This window comes from Pholcus phalangioides, unplaced genomic scaffold (genome assembly GCF_987345545.1).
Source record: "Pholcus phalangioides strain wild (caught in Gottingen) unplaced genomic scaffold, Ppha-v1.0 ptg000015l_1, whole genome shotgun sequence".
Taxonomy (NCBI): domain Eukaryota; kingdom Metazoa; phylum Arthropoda; class Arachnida; order Araneae; family Pholcidae; genus Pholcus; species Pholcus phalangioides.
In genome coordinates, this window is record NW_028301608.1 from 75,531,846 (window position 1) to 75,550,874 (window position 19,029).

General features: G+C 37.7%; 1 protein-coding gene across 2 annotated transcripts in view; it reads left to right on the forward strand.

The window, feature by feature from the left end:
* Window positions 1-12,005, forward strand: part of LOC149076693 (uncharacterized) — a 39,255-nt gene extending 27,250 nt beyond the window's left edge. For both annotated transcript variants that reach the window (XM_089244313.1, XM_089244315.1), the window contains 2 exons: window positions 5,928-6,118; window positions 11,497-12,005. In XM_089244313.1, coding sequence (XP_089100439.1) covers window positions 5,928-6,118; window positions 11,497-11,810 — 505 coding nt within the window. In that variant the 3' untranslated portion in view covers window positions 11,811-12,005. The remainder of the gene's footprint in view (window positions 1-5,927; window positions 6,119-11,496) is intronic.
* Window positions 12,006-19,029: the final 7,024 nt, after the last annotated feature.

The following is a 19,029-nucleotide window of genomic DNA, read 5'->3' on the forward strand; positions in this document are numbered from 1 at the left end:
CTTAACGGACTGTTTGACCGTTTTTCCTGTTTGGTACTGTATTAATAACGCACAGAAGTCACAAAATAGGTACGTATGAACGAAGCGTTTCATCAGCAACTGCAAACATCATCATTGGAAAATATAATTGATCGCAAAATTAATCGAAAGGTCTAAATATTGAATTTCATAGAATAATTTTGCAGTTTTCGTTCACAGTGGGAAATTGAGAATATTGCCATACATTTAAATTTATTTGTGCTGACTTACATCGACGTAACACTTATTTATTAGCACGTTTTGTTAATAATTTAGTGTGAACTATATTTTATGACCGAATTTTGTATTTAATCTTAGCTAGAAAAAAAAAATGACATAAAAAAATTCTACATTGTAACTCACCACAAAAGTCAGCTGAAGAGCAGGAGATTGTTCAATGTTGGGCGAAACGCTCGTTTAGATGTATTCACGATAGATGCTCGTGTAAATTGTGTAACTATAAATTTCAAGCGATTTTTCTACTCTAAAGTTTGAAACTTTTCTCTAAATTCGTAACAAAAATTTATATTTGTGAACCTATATTATTTGTGAACCTATTATTCATTTGTGAATAAATGAACAATACAACACTTGGAAAAAATCACAATGGAAACCATCTCATGTGGACCTTGATGACCGATTCAAAACACAATATATTCAGCTGGTTACTTCACTGATTAGTCAAAAAACAAATTTTTGAAATTGCCATTGTAATAGAATTTAAAATATGTCTTTATGTGTGTGAAGAAATGTCATTCCTAATTTTTTTTCCCCAAAATTCGAACTTCTTGAGATTCCTCATCGCCCTTTAAGTTTTACGCACGTGTGGAATTCTGTAACATTACACCGCGGAGGAGGCTTTACTATTCCCCTGAACACGTGATTCGTTGAGTGAACTCGATGTTTTTCCCCTTGTTTTCAGTATTCATTTGCAATCTTACCCCTCGACTGAGAGGGTGTATAGCAGTCAAAATGACGACCAGATGCTTTTATCGTTGTGACATTTTAAAAAATCCTAAAGAGTTGGATTCTCGGGTCTTGCCCACCTGTGGCGATGTTATGCTTTGTTATTTGATGACTCAACGCAATATGAAGGCACAACAATCAAGAAAAGATCCAGCTATTGCAGACATTCTTGAAATTATCGTGTCAAAGATAGAAAATATTTGGAAAATTGCTTCAATTCTTACGGTTTCTCACCAACGGATATGCAAAATTTTCAAAGACTTTTATTGTAAATAAAAGCATCTTCAGAAAAATGTGAAAGAAAGGAAAGATTCTCACTTTCAAGTTGAACTTGAAATCTCTTCAGTGCGAAGCACGGAAATTGTTCGACATTGCAGCATGCAAATGTGATTTTGAAGACTGTAAGTGTGACAAGTTGAGAAAGGTCCCAAATTTAGAGCGAGATTTCTTGCAAGATCAAAGAAGTACACGCAAGATGGCCATTGGTCGAGTAGATGTCCTAACAATGAAGAAATTGAAAAACAATGAACAAAGGAAAATGAAAATGGTATCCCGTTTGAAGTCATCTCAACTACTAGTTCATCAACCACTGAAAACTCATCTATATCCAACGTGTCTGAGGGAAGTGATCTATATGAGCCAAAACACAGTTTACCGTTGAAGTTGGCATTTCCATCTATCAGTACTGAAGCTGGTCCATCAATCGGTGCCAAAGCAAGTACTTTATTTGCTTTTTAAGTTCTACCATCATCCTCACTGATGAGAACTAAATTACCAAATGTTCCTCTTGCTTGTGGTAGAACTGGTGTGTCTGATCGATCAGCTGCAATTATTGCAAATGCTGTGCTGGAAGATGTCGGGTTATTGACGAACGAGAAGCCAATATGACAATAGACCGGATGAAAATAAGGCGTGAAAAAGCATCACAGAGAGTTCTTTTGAAAGATAAAATTCCTAGAACAAAATGTGCGAGGAATATAGCTAGATCGGTCATCTCTCGGCTGCGAGCGTCTGTAGAACCTCGGCAGCTTCACCTTGGAGTGCGTCGGCTTGGTGAAAGGCCTTGAGTCCTATCCGTTAGCAGAGGCAGGGGCGTAGCCAGAAATTTCGTTCGGGGGGGGGGACCACTTTCATTTTGGGGGGGGGGGGACCAAAGTAACAGAACAATGGATTTGGCCATCTCTTTCCCTTTTTTCTGTCATTTTCTCACATTTCGGGGGGGGGGACCAGACCCCCAAGTCCCCCCCCCCTCGCTACGCCCTTGAGCAGAGGCTATCATCACGAACTGGGCCCTAAAGATCTAACACGATGTTCTTCCATCGTATGTTGAGGGCTTGATGTTCGGCCGATTGACTTCAGCTATGGCTGACCCAGGACGTGTTGAGCGTCCGCAGGAAACGTAGGCTTTCCAGCTCTTGTATCCTCTTTGAGAGCTTCTAATCGACCGCGTTCATTTCTTGGGAGAGTTCTTCTTTCACTGTAGCTACGGCAGTGTTTATGTCATCCTTCACCCCAGCGATGGCGGTGGCAATGTCATCCTTCACAGTGTCGACATCTTCTTTTACTTCAGTGATGGAGAGATTGACAGCTGCAATGGAGTTGGTGGCATCATCTTTGGCAGCAGCAATGGAGCCTGTTGACTGAATCTTCTCTTCGATGCCTGATTTCATGTGGCCCATCACAGACATCAGTTGATTCAGCTGTTCTCGCATTTCATTCATGTCCATTTTTCTCGTTTTCATACAAGTCTTGAATTATCCCGCTTCTGACACCCAATTGTGCCGGACAATTTCCAGAAGACTTCGAAATTGCAAAACAAGAAGCGGTTCGACGGACAAACACAGATTCATTTACAGAACAGCAATTTACACGTATTTACAAGCTAATCAGAGAGCTAACAACTTTCTCGCAAAGTTCAATCACAACTGATTTTTCGTAGAGTCTCTCTCTTCTTCAATCCTGTTGTGGTCCCTTATATAGATTCGGAGAAATTTCTAGTGAGTCCTACGCGGTTCCTGGTAGTTTCTGGAAAATGGTGCCACTGTCTGGAGAAGGGGGGGGGGGAATCTTCTGGAACATTAGAGGCCAGTCTGTGAAAGTGGACCACCTTGCACTTCGAGGGTGGTGTTTTCTGGATCCGAGATACGACGTCGTTCAGTCTCTTCACGACTCTGTAGGGTCCTTCCCATGACGTCTGAAGTTTCGAGCACAGTCCTTTCCGGTGCTTCGGGTTCCAGAGCCATCCTTCCTTGAAGTCATGAGACGTGGCCTTCGCATAGTAGCGGTTCTTCATCTTTTCGGAGCCAATGCTGATCCTGTCTCTGGCGATTCGACGATCTCCTCCTTTAAGCACCTGTGATGGCGAGAATTCAGCGCTCTCGTGGGCGGTTCTTGGTACCGGTCCCAAGACGTCCCTGGTTATTATTCCCTCGAAACCGGTATCAACTGCCGTTGCCAACAGAAGACTGCGGTTTTTTTTGACAGGTCCTCTAAAAAAATCGCGCCATCTATCATCTATAGGTCGTAACAATACTATTCACTTTTGTTAAACGTGGCATAATACTCTTTATAGTTAAATATTATCTAGAAATTAGAAAAATGTGCTGAAACTAACTCGTGGAGAAAGCCAATGATCAGCTTTTTCAAGTTCTTAACAATTCAATTCAATTTTATTCATAACTAAAGAAAATACAGAATATAAGCGGAATAAAAATTGCTAAGAAGCCGAGACATGGCTCTTATTAGCAATCACGATTTTTTGGGATTTAGTCATTAGTTGTAAAGATTTGATTCAGAATTAGATAAGATGATAATAATAAATGAGAGAAGACAAAAAAGGGGGAAACTCGAAAATGACAAAATAAAAAATACTTATCACAAAAAATGAGAAACTTTGCCTGGTTTTAATTTATACAAAAATTGCCACGTTTTTAAGACAAATAAATTTTCTTTGTCTTAAAAACGTGGCAATTTTTGTATAAAAAAATACTTAGCGGCGGAAATTGCGGTGCAACAATTTGTAATTGGAAAGAAATTATTTGATCGGTTTTCCCTTCATTTTATTCAGACATTTTGTTGAATTGAACTTAATTAAAAAGTTAAAAGAAAAATAAGCAATAGAGTAAATGAAAAGTTGAAAGTTTTATTTTATGAAGGTATTCAGAAAAAATTAAGGAGAGGTAACCTGTGGCAAATGGAAAGTAACATGGTTTAAAAAAACGGTTGGTGAATGCAAATTTTCTTAAAAGAAATGTTCAATGTTGGTGATAGTAAAAAGATGCTTTTTCAAGATTTTCTTAAAAATGGGTACAGATGCTGTAATGCTAATAATTTCATTTGGTAAATTATTGTAGAAATTTGGAATCAGATAGGTGAAATGTTTTTTACCAACTGTTTTATTAATTTTTGGAATCAAATAAAAAGATTTTAATCTTGGGGAAGATCTAAAGCTATTAATTGGCAAAGAAAATTAGTTTTTTTCAAAATAAAAATAGATTTTAGAAAGTATAAATGCCGCAAAGGGAGTTTATTTAATGAAATGTAAAGATCATGTGACGGAGAACTATAGTTGTTAGTGATTAGTCCGATTAGTCTTTTTTGAATACAGATCAAAGGGTGTATATAAGTAATGTATTTAGATCCCCAAATTGATAGTCCGTAAAGCAGATGAGAATGACAAAAAAGGCGTAATATAATACCGAAAGAAATGAGGAGTTGATATTATGATTTAAGGTAGTAGAGAATCTGTATGTATATAAGATATCGAAGGTTAGAATGAATATGCTGTATATGTGATTTACATTTTAGGTTCGAATCAACTAAAACTCCTAGATATATTTAATGGTATTAATCTGCTCAAGATGAACACAGTCACGAGGGGTACGGAGACAGTCAAATTTTTGAAAGATAAGATTGAAGCTTTGTTGAACATTTTTGATTGCAAAGGAAAATTAATGAATTTGGTTTTAGAAATATTTAGGGCGCGGTAGCCCGGTCGATAAGATACTCGCCTGAAGTACCAAAGGATGTTTAGAGGTGTCGCGAGTTCGATACCCGGTTCGTCCTTGTCAGAAAACTTTCCTGACACAGGAGTACAACAAAAAACGGTTACTTGACCGCAGCAAACAATTACAACCTCAGCGCACCAACCTCTCGATGAGTATAAAAAAAACAAGCCTGCCGTTTGGAATCGGCAATAAATTGTAGGTCCCGGTCTAATTAGCCCTCGTGTGCAGAAAATGACCGTGGTGAGACAAAAATGATCAAATACGTGCGTACGGCTGAACAACATGCTGATGCATGATATTTTTATTTGTGTTTATGCTTTATTTTTGATCTTTAAATGACAATGAAAATGTCTCAAAAATATGATTTTGGAGTTATCATGTTCTGACCAACCACAGATTGTTTTTCCTTTTCAAAAATTCCTATTTAATGATTACAGTAAGAAAGAAAGGTAATTTAAATTCTACGTGATGTATGTTTCATACAGTAAACAGTACTAAAAATGAATTTAGTGAAATTTTTATGGTAAAAAATTCGGACTGAGAAAAAAACCGTCTGAAAAAAATAATGTGCTAAAGAGTATATGGGCTTCGGTTTTACACCTTGGCCCCTTACGGCTCGACCCCTGTTTCAAATAGAAAATTTTGAATTCTGAAATGGTTCTAGGGATGCTCGAGCCCATGCTACAAAATTATGTGAGTGCTCGAGCAAGTATAACATAGTTAATTATGCCTTTCATAGATATAAATACGTTCCTACGTCACTGGGTAAAACGGTCTCCCTTATATTACAACTCATCGTGAAAGTAGCGGCATTTCGAAGATGTCAGCGCCGGGGAACATTTTCGAAATACGGACAAATATGTGTGACAATGCCCTGCTACTCATATTGATTACTTGCACAAGCTCTCGATCACTGTAAAAATAAATACTCCATAGATTCAACATTCCGAAGCTGAGCGATCCACCGGATCAGCCAGGCACGAAAACGGAAAACGATGGTGACGATGAAATGAACAACGACATTTTCACCTACGAGGGCTACAAGCAGAGTCATGTCAAAGATTCCAGGATATCGTCTATGCAAGCTGCCGCCTCGGTGCTCCAATCTTCGAAGAAACCAGAGTATGGTGAGTTAGTTCTCTCTCTTGCGACGTTAAATGAACCGAATCTGAATATTTACTGATTTTTACACCTCAAATAGACTTACTCAAACGATCGTGAATTCCCAAACGGTGGACCCCGCTCGATTAGCCTTTTCTGAGAGATTTTACGTGAGAGAACTATAAATTACCTTCTTGTTTTTTCCTATACTATTGAAATTTATGCTTCGAAAAAACTCTTTGTGCGTAGTAGATCATATTGCTACTGCACGTGCGACTTTAGCAGCAGCCGCTGTGCGATCCTATGAGCATCATGACTGACTCGCATCGCGAGGAACCACATAGAGGTATCTCTAGTGTGTGTGAGGTTGGTTCGTTTCTCCCGCCTTGCGTGACAGTGTTCGTTGGCTGGAATTGGTTTGCCCAACTCCTAAACGCGAATGTAAGTCAGTGTCTCCCTGTTATAATGTCTCGGTCATAATCGTTAAGGTCAGCCCAAGAACTGACGAAGTTTTCGGAGTTGAGAGAAATTTAGAAAATAGCATTCAACGATAGAATTTTTAGTGGATTCATGCTTGCAAAAAGTGTGAATGATTTTGTCACGAAAGAGTTTTCCACGAAAGAAGGACTGTCAAAAATCATGCATTTTTCGACAGAAATTAATCTTGTATATGTTACTGGCAAAGTATGAAATCTATACAAAGCCTGGCCGTTTCAGGCAAAGTATGAAATACCCGTTTTATTCTATACTATGCCTAGGTATTCTATAGAATGGCTAGTCATTATATAGAATGCCGAAATACAATCAGGCAAAAGTAGGAAATTATTCATCAATAAAACCAACATTGATAAAATTTTCATTAGGTAAACCGCGGGATACCAAATGCGCCAAATAAAAAATAAGAGATTTTTGTAAAATTATAAATTATAATGGATTTCTGATGAATGATACGTTTTTTACCTCCAGAAAAGCTTCGTTTTGGCTTTCGTGAGTCCGGATCTGTTGAGGGGCGATATAATGTATCAGAATTTGGTCAAATTCGAGTTTCTCACAATTTTCCTCAATTTCTCCCCCGGAAACATTTCCCTTCGCTCTCGTGAGTCCGGATTTGTTGAGGGGGTGAAATAAAAAAAATATTAGATTTTCATTAAATTAAAATTTTACAAATTTTTTTTCAGATTCCAACATATAAGCCGCGTTATCTTTTCATTTTGAAAATGTTTCCTTTTGTTTCTGGTGAGTCAGCTTTCTTGAAATTTATTTCATTGAAAATGTGGTACTTCCGTAGGTTTTAATTAAAATTCCGTGTATTATGGAAGGGGCACGATATTTTTTCTGTGGTGTGAAATCACAGCAGTGCTATTATATTTTATGGTGAAACCTTTCTTGAAGACGTATAATGGAAATATCTTCTAGCCAAGACACCCGACATAGGAAGAATGTAGAATTTAATGAATTCATTAATAACATAACAAACACTGCCGAAGTGTGACAATTAACTACATTTACGCTTTATTGCTAACAATATTCATCAATTAAGAACTGTAATAAAATTATGCAATACAAGTACAATCTTGCAAAGTGTAATAAGTAGAGCCCGGATTATATGCACTAAAAAAGTGGTGAAATATGCTATAAAAATATGCAAATATGCACTTAAAAATGCAAAAATATGCACTTAAAAATGCAAAAATATGCACTTAAAAATGCAAAAATATGCGCTTAAAAATGCAAAAATATGCACTTATATCCAAAAATATGCAGTAAACACCCCATAATATGCACTAGAAATATTTAAAAGTCAAAAATTCCGAAATATGTGCAAAAAATGAGAAAATATGCATTAAAAAATCACCATCCACAGAAGAAAAAGAAAAAAAAAGCGGATGCATCTTTTCTATTTTTTTATTCAGGCATTTTTAATTTTCAGTTTGTTGTGGCTGCTCAATAACGAAAATACCACTAACAACAGAATTTCAACACTATTTCTAAAAAAAATTAACACTTAGACATATCTCTAGAGAACTAGCCTTACGGTTAATATTCGTAAAATACATTTATAAATATGTATTAATTCCCTAAATTTCACCTGCGGGGAAAAAACCGATGTTATGAAAATATTGCGAACAATATTTATTTGAAAAATTATAAAAAAAATTGAGAGTGAGCTCTTAAATAAACCGTCAAAAATATCCTGAAAATTCTTTGATTTTTTTTCATTAATGCTAAAAAAGGCCAAAATATGCAAACGCATGCAATGCATTTGCATATAATCCGGGCTCTAGTAATAAGCATTTCATCGTCATCAGTTAGTATAATGTATTTGTAATACAGTTGAGATTCTTTTGTTCATTGGAAAGAAAAAGCTCAAGGGATATACAGTAGAGCATCGATTATCCGAAACAACTGGGGGTGTTACGATCATCCATGGGGAAAAAATTGTACCAGTGTCGCAGGAGCAATATGAAACAAAAAAAAACTGATATTAAACACAAAACTGTATACATTTTGTATCACACCTCTTACAATTTTTTTTTTAATCACACACACTAAGGAAAAAAAAACACAAGTACAGAAGAAACAAAAAGCAAAATAACCAAGAAAAGCAAAATTGCTCTTATCACAACTTCGAATGAGAAAAAAAAAATTAATATCGATGTGAAAAAAAAATCGAAAAGAATCGAACAAAAATGTGACCGAAAACCTTTCCCATTTCTTAATATTTCAATCTTGATGAATGGAGCTTGCAAATGCGGGTTATGCGATGATATTTTCTCCTCCTGAAGTAAACGAAATTTTCATCTACAGATTTATAAGCAAGAAATATAATGTATAAAGTGCGCGTTAACTCATCTATTAGAGAAAAAGTGACCGCGCGAATCCAGAGTGATGTGTCAGATGAGGCATTTTTTGCTAGTCATTACTGTCCCGTAAAATACGGGACAGATTCGTTCCATCATATTATCAGACTCTTGGTGTGGTGATCGTCCCCCCCACACCTCTTGGTCGGATATTAAGGGACGAAGAAGTCGGAGAAGCTTTCTTCCTACAATGGGATTACTGCTATTTAACGCGTAAACACGCATAAAAACCCAACTTGTTTGATTTAATTACGAGATTTAAAAACATTAAAAAAGCAAAACGTCACACATTTATGCAGGATACTCATCACAAAATCAATCTTCACTTTGAGGAGAGCTAAGCTTACTTTATGGAAATTGCACGAAATCTCATTCCAAAAACTCAGCATCAACGTGGTTTCTAGTTTGCAATATTATTCGTTTTTGTGCATTTCCGCTATCCTTTTTTGATAAGGTCTTCAACTATACAATAAATCGAAAATTCTAGGACTTTTGCTGGATGCTGATGCTGGAAAAAATTTGCATTTGATAATTTTTTTGTGGTGCCCTTTTTTCCCCGATGCCCTAAGCAAGTGCTTATTTTGTTTTATGGTTAATCCGCTCCGATGCATATAAAAAATATAAGTGCAGTGATTATGCGTAATCACCGATTTATAGCTGTTTTGTTTACCGTAACATATACAAGGTATTCCACGAAAAGCATTCGAAAGTTTTGGTCAGTTTCAGATTTAAAATTCCAAAAGGAAATTACCAGCTTAAATTCAGTTGTGATCATTTTTTTTTTTTTTTTGACGAATTAATTTTAGTTTGACGAATCTGATGTTTCATATCGCCCATCAACAGATACCTTCTCAAGAGAGACAAAGGGAGACGTTTCGGGAGGAATTCAGGAAAGTTTGTGAAATTCGAATTCGACGAGAAAATCGTATTTTATTTCACTCCTCAACAAATCCGGACTCACGGAAACCAAAAGGAAGCTTTTCTGGAGAAAAACAAAGTATCATTTATCGGAAATCCATTACAATTTATAATTTAACAAAAATCTTTTTTGTTAAAAAAAGTTATAATTTAATAAAATTTAGAAAAAAAAATTATTTGGCGCATTTGGCATCCTGCGGCTTATCTAATGAACATTTTTTCAATGTTGGTTTTATGGATGAAGAATTTCATATTTTTATAGAATACTTAGGCAAAGTATAGCATAAAGCCGGCATTTTATACTTTCCCTGAAACGACCAGGCAGTCATTGTATAGAACAAAGCCTCAACAAAGGTTGCTCTTCTTTTGTAACTACGTGATGCCATCTTTCTATCACTTGGAGGTCCAAATGCGGGACTGGAAAGATTTGATCGCATCCCTAGACACTTCGTAAGGAAGTCGCTGCGGCTGCCGAACAATTGCGCAAATGCTTTAATCCACGCCCTGGACGTATTTCATACTTTGTCGGTAACATTTATACTTTATAATTTTTTCACTAGTATGAAATAGTAGTAATAATATGCGTCCGTTTCCGTAGTACAGAGTATGTACGTCTAGTTTATTTTGCAATATTTTTCTCATTCAAAACATAAATATGATTAAATATAACTTATCTTTTTCTAATTTCTCTTCGTCTCCAGTAGTTTGATACGTTTTACTAATACGATATAGCGACGTTATTTTAATGTCTTATTTTCCCCACTCTGAAATCAGAATGTCCGATAAGTCGAACTCAAAGTTTTTTGTCGGTCGCTCCACATTCGACTTATGGAGATTTGACTGTGTATGTAGTCATTAAATTTCACTTAAAAATTTGAATATAATGGCAACACCAACTCCACAAACACTATATACGCAGGCAGACTTTTTTCTCTTTCAAACCGATCACAACTCGTCTATAGCCATCTATGGGTAATTTACTACCCAGTGAGTTGTGCCGGAAGTGTAAGTGTGTGTACCTAACGGTCTGAGTGCGTATCTAGTGTTGTGTCTACTGCCATCTATATGTCAGAAGTGAAGTGTAATTATTGAATTGCATTTTTACCGTTTGCAGGTCTGTTACTCTCCGTGGAGAGACTTTTTAAAGGGGAGATCGGTTCCCATTCACGCCTCGAAGTTGGAAATAATAGAAAACCAACTTCGGCCGACCACCACTGTGGCGCCGGTGGGGTTCGAACCCGAGACCTCGCGATGCGAGTCCGTCACTGTGACCACTCCAACGACCACAGCGTCACGCACGTAGGCTGTTAGGTGCACAACACACACACCTCCGGCATTACTCACTTTCTTCTAAAAAGCGTTGAAACGGTAGTAAATTTTCACAATGCGTGGATAGTCCGGGATCGTGCAGGGTTTATAAGACTGAGTTCATATGTGCTTTAGAGTGAAATGATTCATATCAACGAGGGGGAGGGGAAACAACTTTGGCCAAAATTACCCGGCTCGAATCGAAGCGTTCGCGTTATTGAGTAAGAAAATTAACTTTCTCTCGTTTGGGTAAAAAGGTATAAGTGTAAGAGGTATATATATTGTGAAATTCTGAGCGTTCGTTTTTATTTTTTCAGATTCTCAAATAATTGGACTGATATCGATAATCGTTATTATCGCCATTGTTCTGTTGGGAGGAATAGCTTTCGGAATCTGGTGGTACATCGGTTACCGAAAATACCGCGGCGAAGATTCCACGAATACGTCTGTTCCTGGCTCGTCGATCACTTTCTATCAATATGCTGACGGAGCGACGGCGTACAAGGATGACAAGTACGATTCGTGTCCGACGCACAGACATTATAACGATTGCATGTTTCAACAAAACGGCGACCGACCCTCACCATCCGCAGAAGTCGTTCTCGTCTCTTTGAAGTCGTGTTGCAAGTGAAGATCAATCGAAGCTGAGATACTATACGTGTCTATATCTAGATTGAAAAAAGTAATTTGCCGAGCAAAATGAAGACTCTGTTCGGAAAACCCCTCCTTATTCTGTACGACTATTTATGTTCGCACATATAAATATGGACTGTGCAAACAGTAAATATGAAATATTGTCAAAATAAAATTGAACATTTTGGTAAAATGATGAAATGTAAACCTTTTTGCAACCCTAAAGTTGGAGAAATACACTACACGATTTTTTAAAATCCATTTCTTAATTGAAAATAATAAAGTTGTTTGTCATTTGTTCACTCACGACGTAAAAATAAACGAGATTGACTCATACGTGTAAATTTATTGGAGGAATCGGCAAAATCGGGGTGGGGAGGGGAGATCCTAATATTTCAGGAACCAAAAATTCCGGTAATGTATAAAATAGGTTTTATAAATATTGCGGTAAATTTTTGTTGGTGGAGCACTCGAGTGAATGGTGCCAATGCAAGTTTATGCGAATGGCCTTATATGAGCAGTGTTCGCGTTGATAATAAAAGGCAACTCGAGTCTCATTTCTACGTGTATATGAAGATTTCAGTTTTAGAGACGTTCCAGTTTTAACGGCATCGTTCAAATTCATAGATGATACCTATAAGTGTCCACTCTAAGGCCGGTATTACACTATAAAAGTTTTATAAAAATGCTTGTACAAAACTTGAAAAATACAACGAATAATCTGATGGGTTACATTCAAGCCAATCCAACCGATCAGTTTATTGGTTGTATTTTTCAAGTTTTGTACAAGCATTTTTACAAAACGTTTACAGTGTAATACCACCCTAAGGCCGGTATTACACTATAAAAGTTTTCTAAAAGTTATTTTATAAAATTTAAAAAATTCAACCACTAAGATTATGAGTTGCATTTGCTCGAATGTAACCTATGAGCTTTATTGGCTGGAATTTTCGAGTTTTATAAAAGGGATTTTATCAAACTTGAAAAATCTAACCAATACGGTTATTGGTTACATTCTAGAAAATGCAACCGTTGACCTTATTGGCTGCATTTTTCAAGTTTTATAATAAGACTTTTATCAAACTTTTATAAAACATGAAAAATTCGACCAATAAACTTATCAATTGCATTTGCTATAGTTCGTTTCAGGTTAACTTTGCAGTGGAGAGAAAGGTAGAGAGTGTACTCTTCCGCCGCAAAATAAAGTTCCCATAAATCGGAGTTTTATGATGATTATTTATACAGAATATTTCAATTTTTTTAATGATTTTGCGAAAAAGAAAGGAAAAATATCGTTTTGACCGATGTTTCTTCGTTTGAAATTTTTAAATTAGAAAAAAATATTGGTTACCATTATCCAAAAATCTATAGCAACCACAACGACATTTTCGCGGTATCGTCCATACCTTACCCAGGCCGCGCATCGATACATTGGTTGAGAGGCTTTTGTTGCCATAGCAACAAGTGATGAGGTTCCCTCGTAGCTTCCTCTTCACTGCAAAGTTAACCTGAAACGGACTATAGAATGTAACCTATGAGCTTTATTGGTTGGATTTTTTAAGTTTTATAAGAGGGATTTTATCAAACTTGTATAGTGTAATACCGGCCTTAGGACCCGGGATTATACTATAAAACTTTTGCAAACGTACTTTTATAAAATTTGACAAATACAACCAATAAACAAATCGGTTACATTTGCTCGAATGTAATCGATCAGCTGCTTACTGGTTTTATTTTTCAAGTTTCATGGAAGCACTTTTGCAAAACTTTTACAGTGTAATCCCGATCTAATAGACTAAATAGCACGATCCGAGTCTATAAACACTCGTGCAAAAAATTGGGTATTCTTCGATTTCGGGTCATTCAAGTCAGCAGATTTTTAGACATTTTTCACTCCCCCCCCCCTTCTCCCCTTGTCAGTAAAAGTAAGCAAAACTCTGATCCTCTCCCTCTTGTCAGCAAAATCCAAGTAAGCTCTTCCCCCCTCCCACACGGGCCCCCACAAGGGCGGGGCTGACAGGGCTCCAACCCTGGGTCCCGGGACAATTTTGACCATTTTTTGTTTTTCAGACTATAAATTAACTATAAAGAGGTCCATTAAAAGTCTGGTTTAGGGGGTCCCGCCAGCCTCCAGCCTAATGGGGCACGCTCTACGATGTGAGGTCCATATTGAGATCAGAGGCATGCGCAAGGGGAAGGGGTATGAAGGGAATCGTGTCTCTTCCCCTCCCCCCCCCCCCACCAAGACGATCAAAAATTTATTTTTTAAGCAAAAACAATTTCTTTCGTAACAAATAAATTATATAAGAAAATACCTTTTCATGTTATTATTTAATCAGTTTGAGTTCATTTAAAAGCTTTTATAGCTCGAAATTTCTCTTTAATTTATCTCTTTAAGCTATATCCTAAGCTATATATTATTCTCTTTAAGCTATCCATACTAAAAGGCCGTGTGTCCACTCTAAATGGTCATCAGTCATCTCGTTGGTAATTTTCGTATACGTCAGCAATCACCCTAAAATTTGTGTCTTATATGACAATATGCTAGAACTGTTGCAGCAACGCTTTTTCACCGCATACAAAAATTTTGTGCGCATTTGATGGATATAAATTACATTTTTCTTTTTTCAAAAGTTTCCGAGTTTTAGTCGAAGTGAAAACGTCGAATAATTGAGGTTTTACGTTAAATAAATGAATGAAATATTTTAACATTAAAATTTATTTGTTGTATTGTTGTTTAAAATGTATTGTTACCAATTGCTACCCAAGTTAAACGTCGTATAAACATGAAAGTCGTATAACTGAGTGACGTATGAACGAGGTTACTCTGTAATTTGTTGATATGCCCTATTAAAAATAAGCGTTTTTAAACTTTATGAAACACAATTCAACAAACATCGCAACTGGCCTCGAGGCAGGGCCCATCGCATCGGACATAGATTTATTATAGTTAACTCTTTAATGCTCAAAATAAAAATTTAACAAAAATTCAAATTTTTAGCTTTGCTTACCGTAGGCTAGAACCGTAGGATTCATCTACGTGGGAAAAAAAATCAATCCTTTATGTACGCAAACTCGTTCAACTATTTTACTAGAAGATTTCGAACAACTGTATTTTGGCAGACGCAAACCGTAAATATTTTTCTGTTCAAATGATCCAACAATATCGTCTGTGAATTATATTCACCGATCCAACAATATCGTCTAATCGTTTTGAGGGGAGATGTGTCCTCAAGACAGTACAGCGAATAAAAAAGGCCGATGCGGAATGTAGCCTTTTTTTTCAGAAGCAAGGAAAAAACCCCTTGATTTGTTCGGACTGCTCGATGAGTATCAGTAATAAGTAGAGCCCGGATTATATGCTCTAAAAATATGCAAATATGCACTTAAAAATGTAAAAATATGCACTTAAAAATGTAAAAATATGCACTTAAAAATGCAAAAATATGCACTTAAAATTTAAAATGTGCACTAAAAATTCCAAAATATGCATTAAACACCCCAGAATATGCATTAGAAACCTTGCAAAAGTCAAAAATTCCGAAATATGTATAAAAAAGGGAAAATATGCATTAAAAAATACAACATGCAAAAAAAAGCGAATGTGTTTTTAAAATACATGTTTTCTATTAGTGCATATGTATTTCATTTTTACCAAAAAATATCCCCTCACATATATATATATACTAGGGGGGCTCTGCCCCCCTGCCGCCTTTGGCGGCCAACCCCCCCCCCCCCCCCACTTCTCTCCCGGACATATCTTGTTTATTTCGTCCCACTTCATCAGCGTGCTATGGAAAAGGGGAAAGGGACGTGTGAAAGCACTAGCCTACTGAAGAAGCGAATTTTAATGAAAATAATAATAAAGCAACAAAAAACAAATGAGATTCATCAAGTATCCCCAGAAAACTTCCCCATGGGGGTCCCCAGATTCAATTCGCTGAATTTCAGTGGGGCCCCACACTGGATATATCTTGGGCTACCGATGTGTTGCAAATTTTACAATGTTAAACCACAAAAATCAATGAGATACATTCAGGGGCACCGAATTACAACCTGCCAACATTTCCATGAAGCCCTGACCTGCAAGCTTGTCGGACACCCCCCCCTGTGAGAATTTTTCATTTTTATCAATTTTACAACGAATAAAATCCAGGGCCCCACATCCAGTAGCGGGGACACAATACGCAGATTTTTAGTGGGGCCCCAGACTGGCTATATCTCGGGTTTCGGCTGTGGCAAATTCTACAACAGAAAAGAATGAGATTCATCCAGGGCCCCCAAAATCAAACCTGTAAACATGGGGCCCCCCGACTTGGAAGCTTGTCGGTCATCCCCCGGTGCGAGTGCCATGAAAAATTTTCATTTGTATTCGTTTTACCAACGAATAAAATCCAGGGCCCCAAAATGAAACCTGTAAACATGGGGCCCCCGACTTGGAAGATTGTCGGTCATCCCCCGGTGCGAGTGCCATGAAAAATTTTCATTTGTATTCGTTTTACGAACGAATAAAATCCAGGGCCCCCAAAAAATTACCCGGGACACCAATTCGCATACTTTTGGTGGGGCCCCAGACTGGCTTTATCTCGGGCTTCCGCTGTTGCAAATTCTACAACAGAAAAGAATGAGATTCATCCAGGGCCCCCAAAATGAAACCTGTAAACATGGGCCCCGACTTGGAAGCTTGTCGGTCATCCCCCGGAGCGAGTGCCATGAAAAATTTTCATTTGTATTCGTTTTACCAACGAATAAAGTCCAGGGCCCCCAACCAATTACCCGGGACACCAATTCGCATACTTTTGGTGGGGCCCCAGACTGGCTTTATCTCGGGCTTCGGCTGTTGCAAATTCTACAACAGAAAAGAATGAGATTCATCCAGGGCCCCCAAAATGAAACCTGTAAACATGGGGCCCCCCGACTTGGAAGCTTGTCGGTCATCCCCCGGTGCGAGTGCCATGAAAAATTTTCATTTGTATTCGTTTTACCAACGAATAAAATCCAGGGCCCCAAAATGAAACCTGTAAACATGGGGCCCCCGACTTGGAAGCTTGTCGGTCATCCCCCGGTGCGAGTGCCATGAAAAATTTTCATTTGTATTCGTTTTACGAACGAATAAAATCCAGGGCCCCCAAAAAATTACCCGGGACACCAATTCGCATACTTTTGGTGGGGTCCCAGACTGGCTTTATCTCGGGCTTCCGCTGTTGCAAATTCTACAACAGAAAAGAATGAGATTCATCCAGGGCCCCCAAAATGAAACCTGTAAACATGGGGCCCCCGACTTTCAAGCTTGTCGGTCATCCCCCGGTGCGAGTGCTATGAAAAATTTTCATTTGTATTCGTTTTACCAACAAATAAAATCCAGGGCACCCAAAATGAAACCTGTAAACATGGGGCCCCCGACTTGGAAGCTTGTCGGTCATCCCCCGGAGCGAGTGCCATGAAAAATTTTCATTTGTATTCGTTTTACCAACGAATAAAATCCAGGACCCCCCAACCAATTACCCGGGACACCAATTCGCTTACTTTTGGTGGGGCCCCAGACTGGATATATCTTTTGCTTCCGCTATCGAAATTTTTCAACGTTAAAGCAGCAAGAAAACAATGAGATCCATCAAGGGCCCCTGGAAATGAAAACTTTTTACTTATACGTGAAATCTTCCCCGGGTACCCCGACCCTGTGTTGGGAGCACTGCTGTTGTGTGTGTATATTATACATATATATACCTCTCGGCATGGACCTCCCCCCCCCCCTCCACAAAGGAAGGGCTGACAGGGGCCACAACGATTCTTATCACTTTTTGATTTTTCACACTATAAATTAATCACAGAGGGGCCCCTGAAAAGCTGGTTTGGGGGCTCGAAATCTAAATTCCAGCCTAAGGGCTCTGCTGTAGGATGTAGGAGCCTCTTGGTACATGCACATAACATGGTCCCGATGGGTCAAATGGGTCCCGATATGTGAATATCGACCCAATATCGATATATGATATCATATCGATATATGAATGTGAATATCGATATATGAATGTGAATATCGATATATGAATCGAACCCACTTCCGTAACAGACTTCCGTCACTCGGTTGCTTAGCAACAGGCCCTTTTCGAGTTTGTTTGTGATTTTATATTATAGAATAGATAGATATATATATATATATAAAAGAAAACAACCTTTGATAGGTGAATACATCATCATTGTATATGTTAAAATATATATTCACTTTATTTTTTACCGTAGATCAGAACAACAGAAGAACTCCAAATCACAACGTTTCCTTCTAAGGCTTGCACAGTAGGCGCAGTAAAATATCTTACCTTTTTTCCTACGCAATGTACTACATGAAATTGATTCTTCAATAAATTCTTCAATACGCAAAAGGGCGTAGGTGAATAATCCCCCCCCCCGTTCACTATATAATCCCCCCCCCCTTTCCCGTTCGAAGAGCCTTTATTCGCTTACCGCAATATCCATAGCATGTTTTCAAATTTGACACATGGACACATTTCTCTTCAAATCGAGATGAGTTCTATTTGAACCTCTGAAACTGAAAATTTCACTGATATTTTAGGGGTTTCGATTTGTTTGCAAAATTTTTACAATAGACTCCGGCGGTGCGCTAGTCCAGCCGGTCCAGTAATCCGGCGTTTTTAGGAGTGGTTTCTTCGTGCACAGATGAGGAAATCACGTCACTGCATGTCTTTGCAAAGAATTTTATATTATTTAAAAATGGATTTTTTCAATTAACTTTCGGTATTCGGGCGATTTCGGTAATCCTGCACACTCCGGTTTGATATGTGTCGGATTAGCAAGAGTATTGTATTTCAATCCACAATATACAGTATATACAGGAAATACCTGCAAAAGTTTGAAATACATCCATTAACGAAACTTGAAACGTTCGATAGTCGAAGACTTGATGCCGCGAGCACAAAGGATCGAGAACTCTTGAGCACCATGACGCTCGCGTGCAAAAGATTGTAGATGGCTGCTGTACAGACAGTGTCGCACGCTTGTCACCATCACGTTTGTTGTAGATTTATAGTATTCGCTAGTGACAAAGGCCGAAATGGTCTTTAAAGTTTCAAGAACTTTTTCGCAGATGGGACTTTTAAAAATTGTTGTAAGCAGTTTTATCAGTTGTATACGATTCATGCAGACATAAGTAGGAATGATAAAGAAGTCACAATAGTTCCTATAGTTTTTGCTTTGCCTGA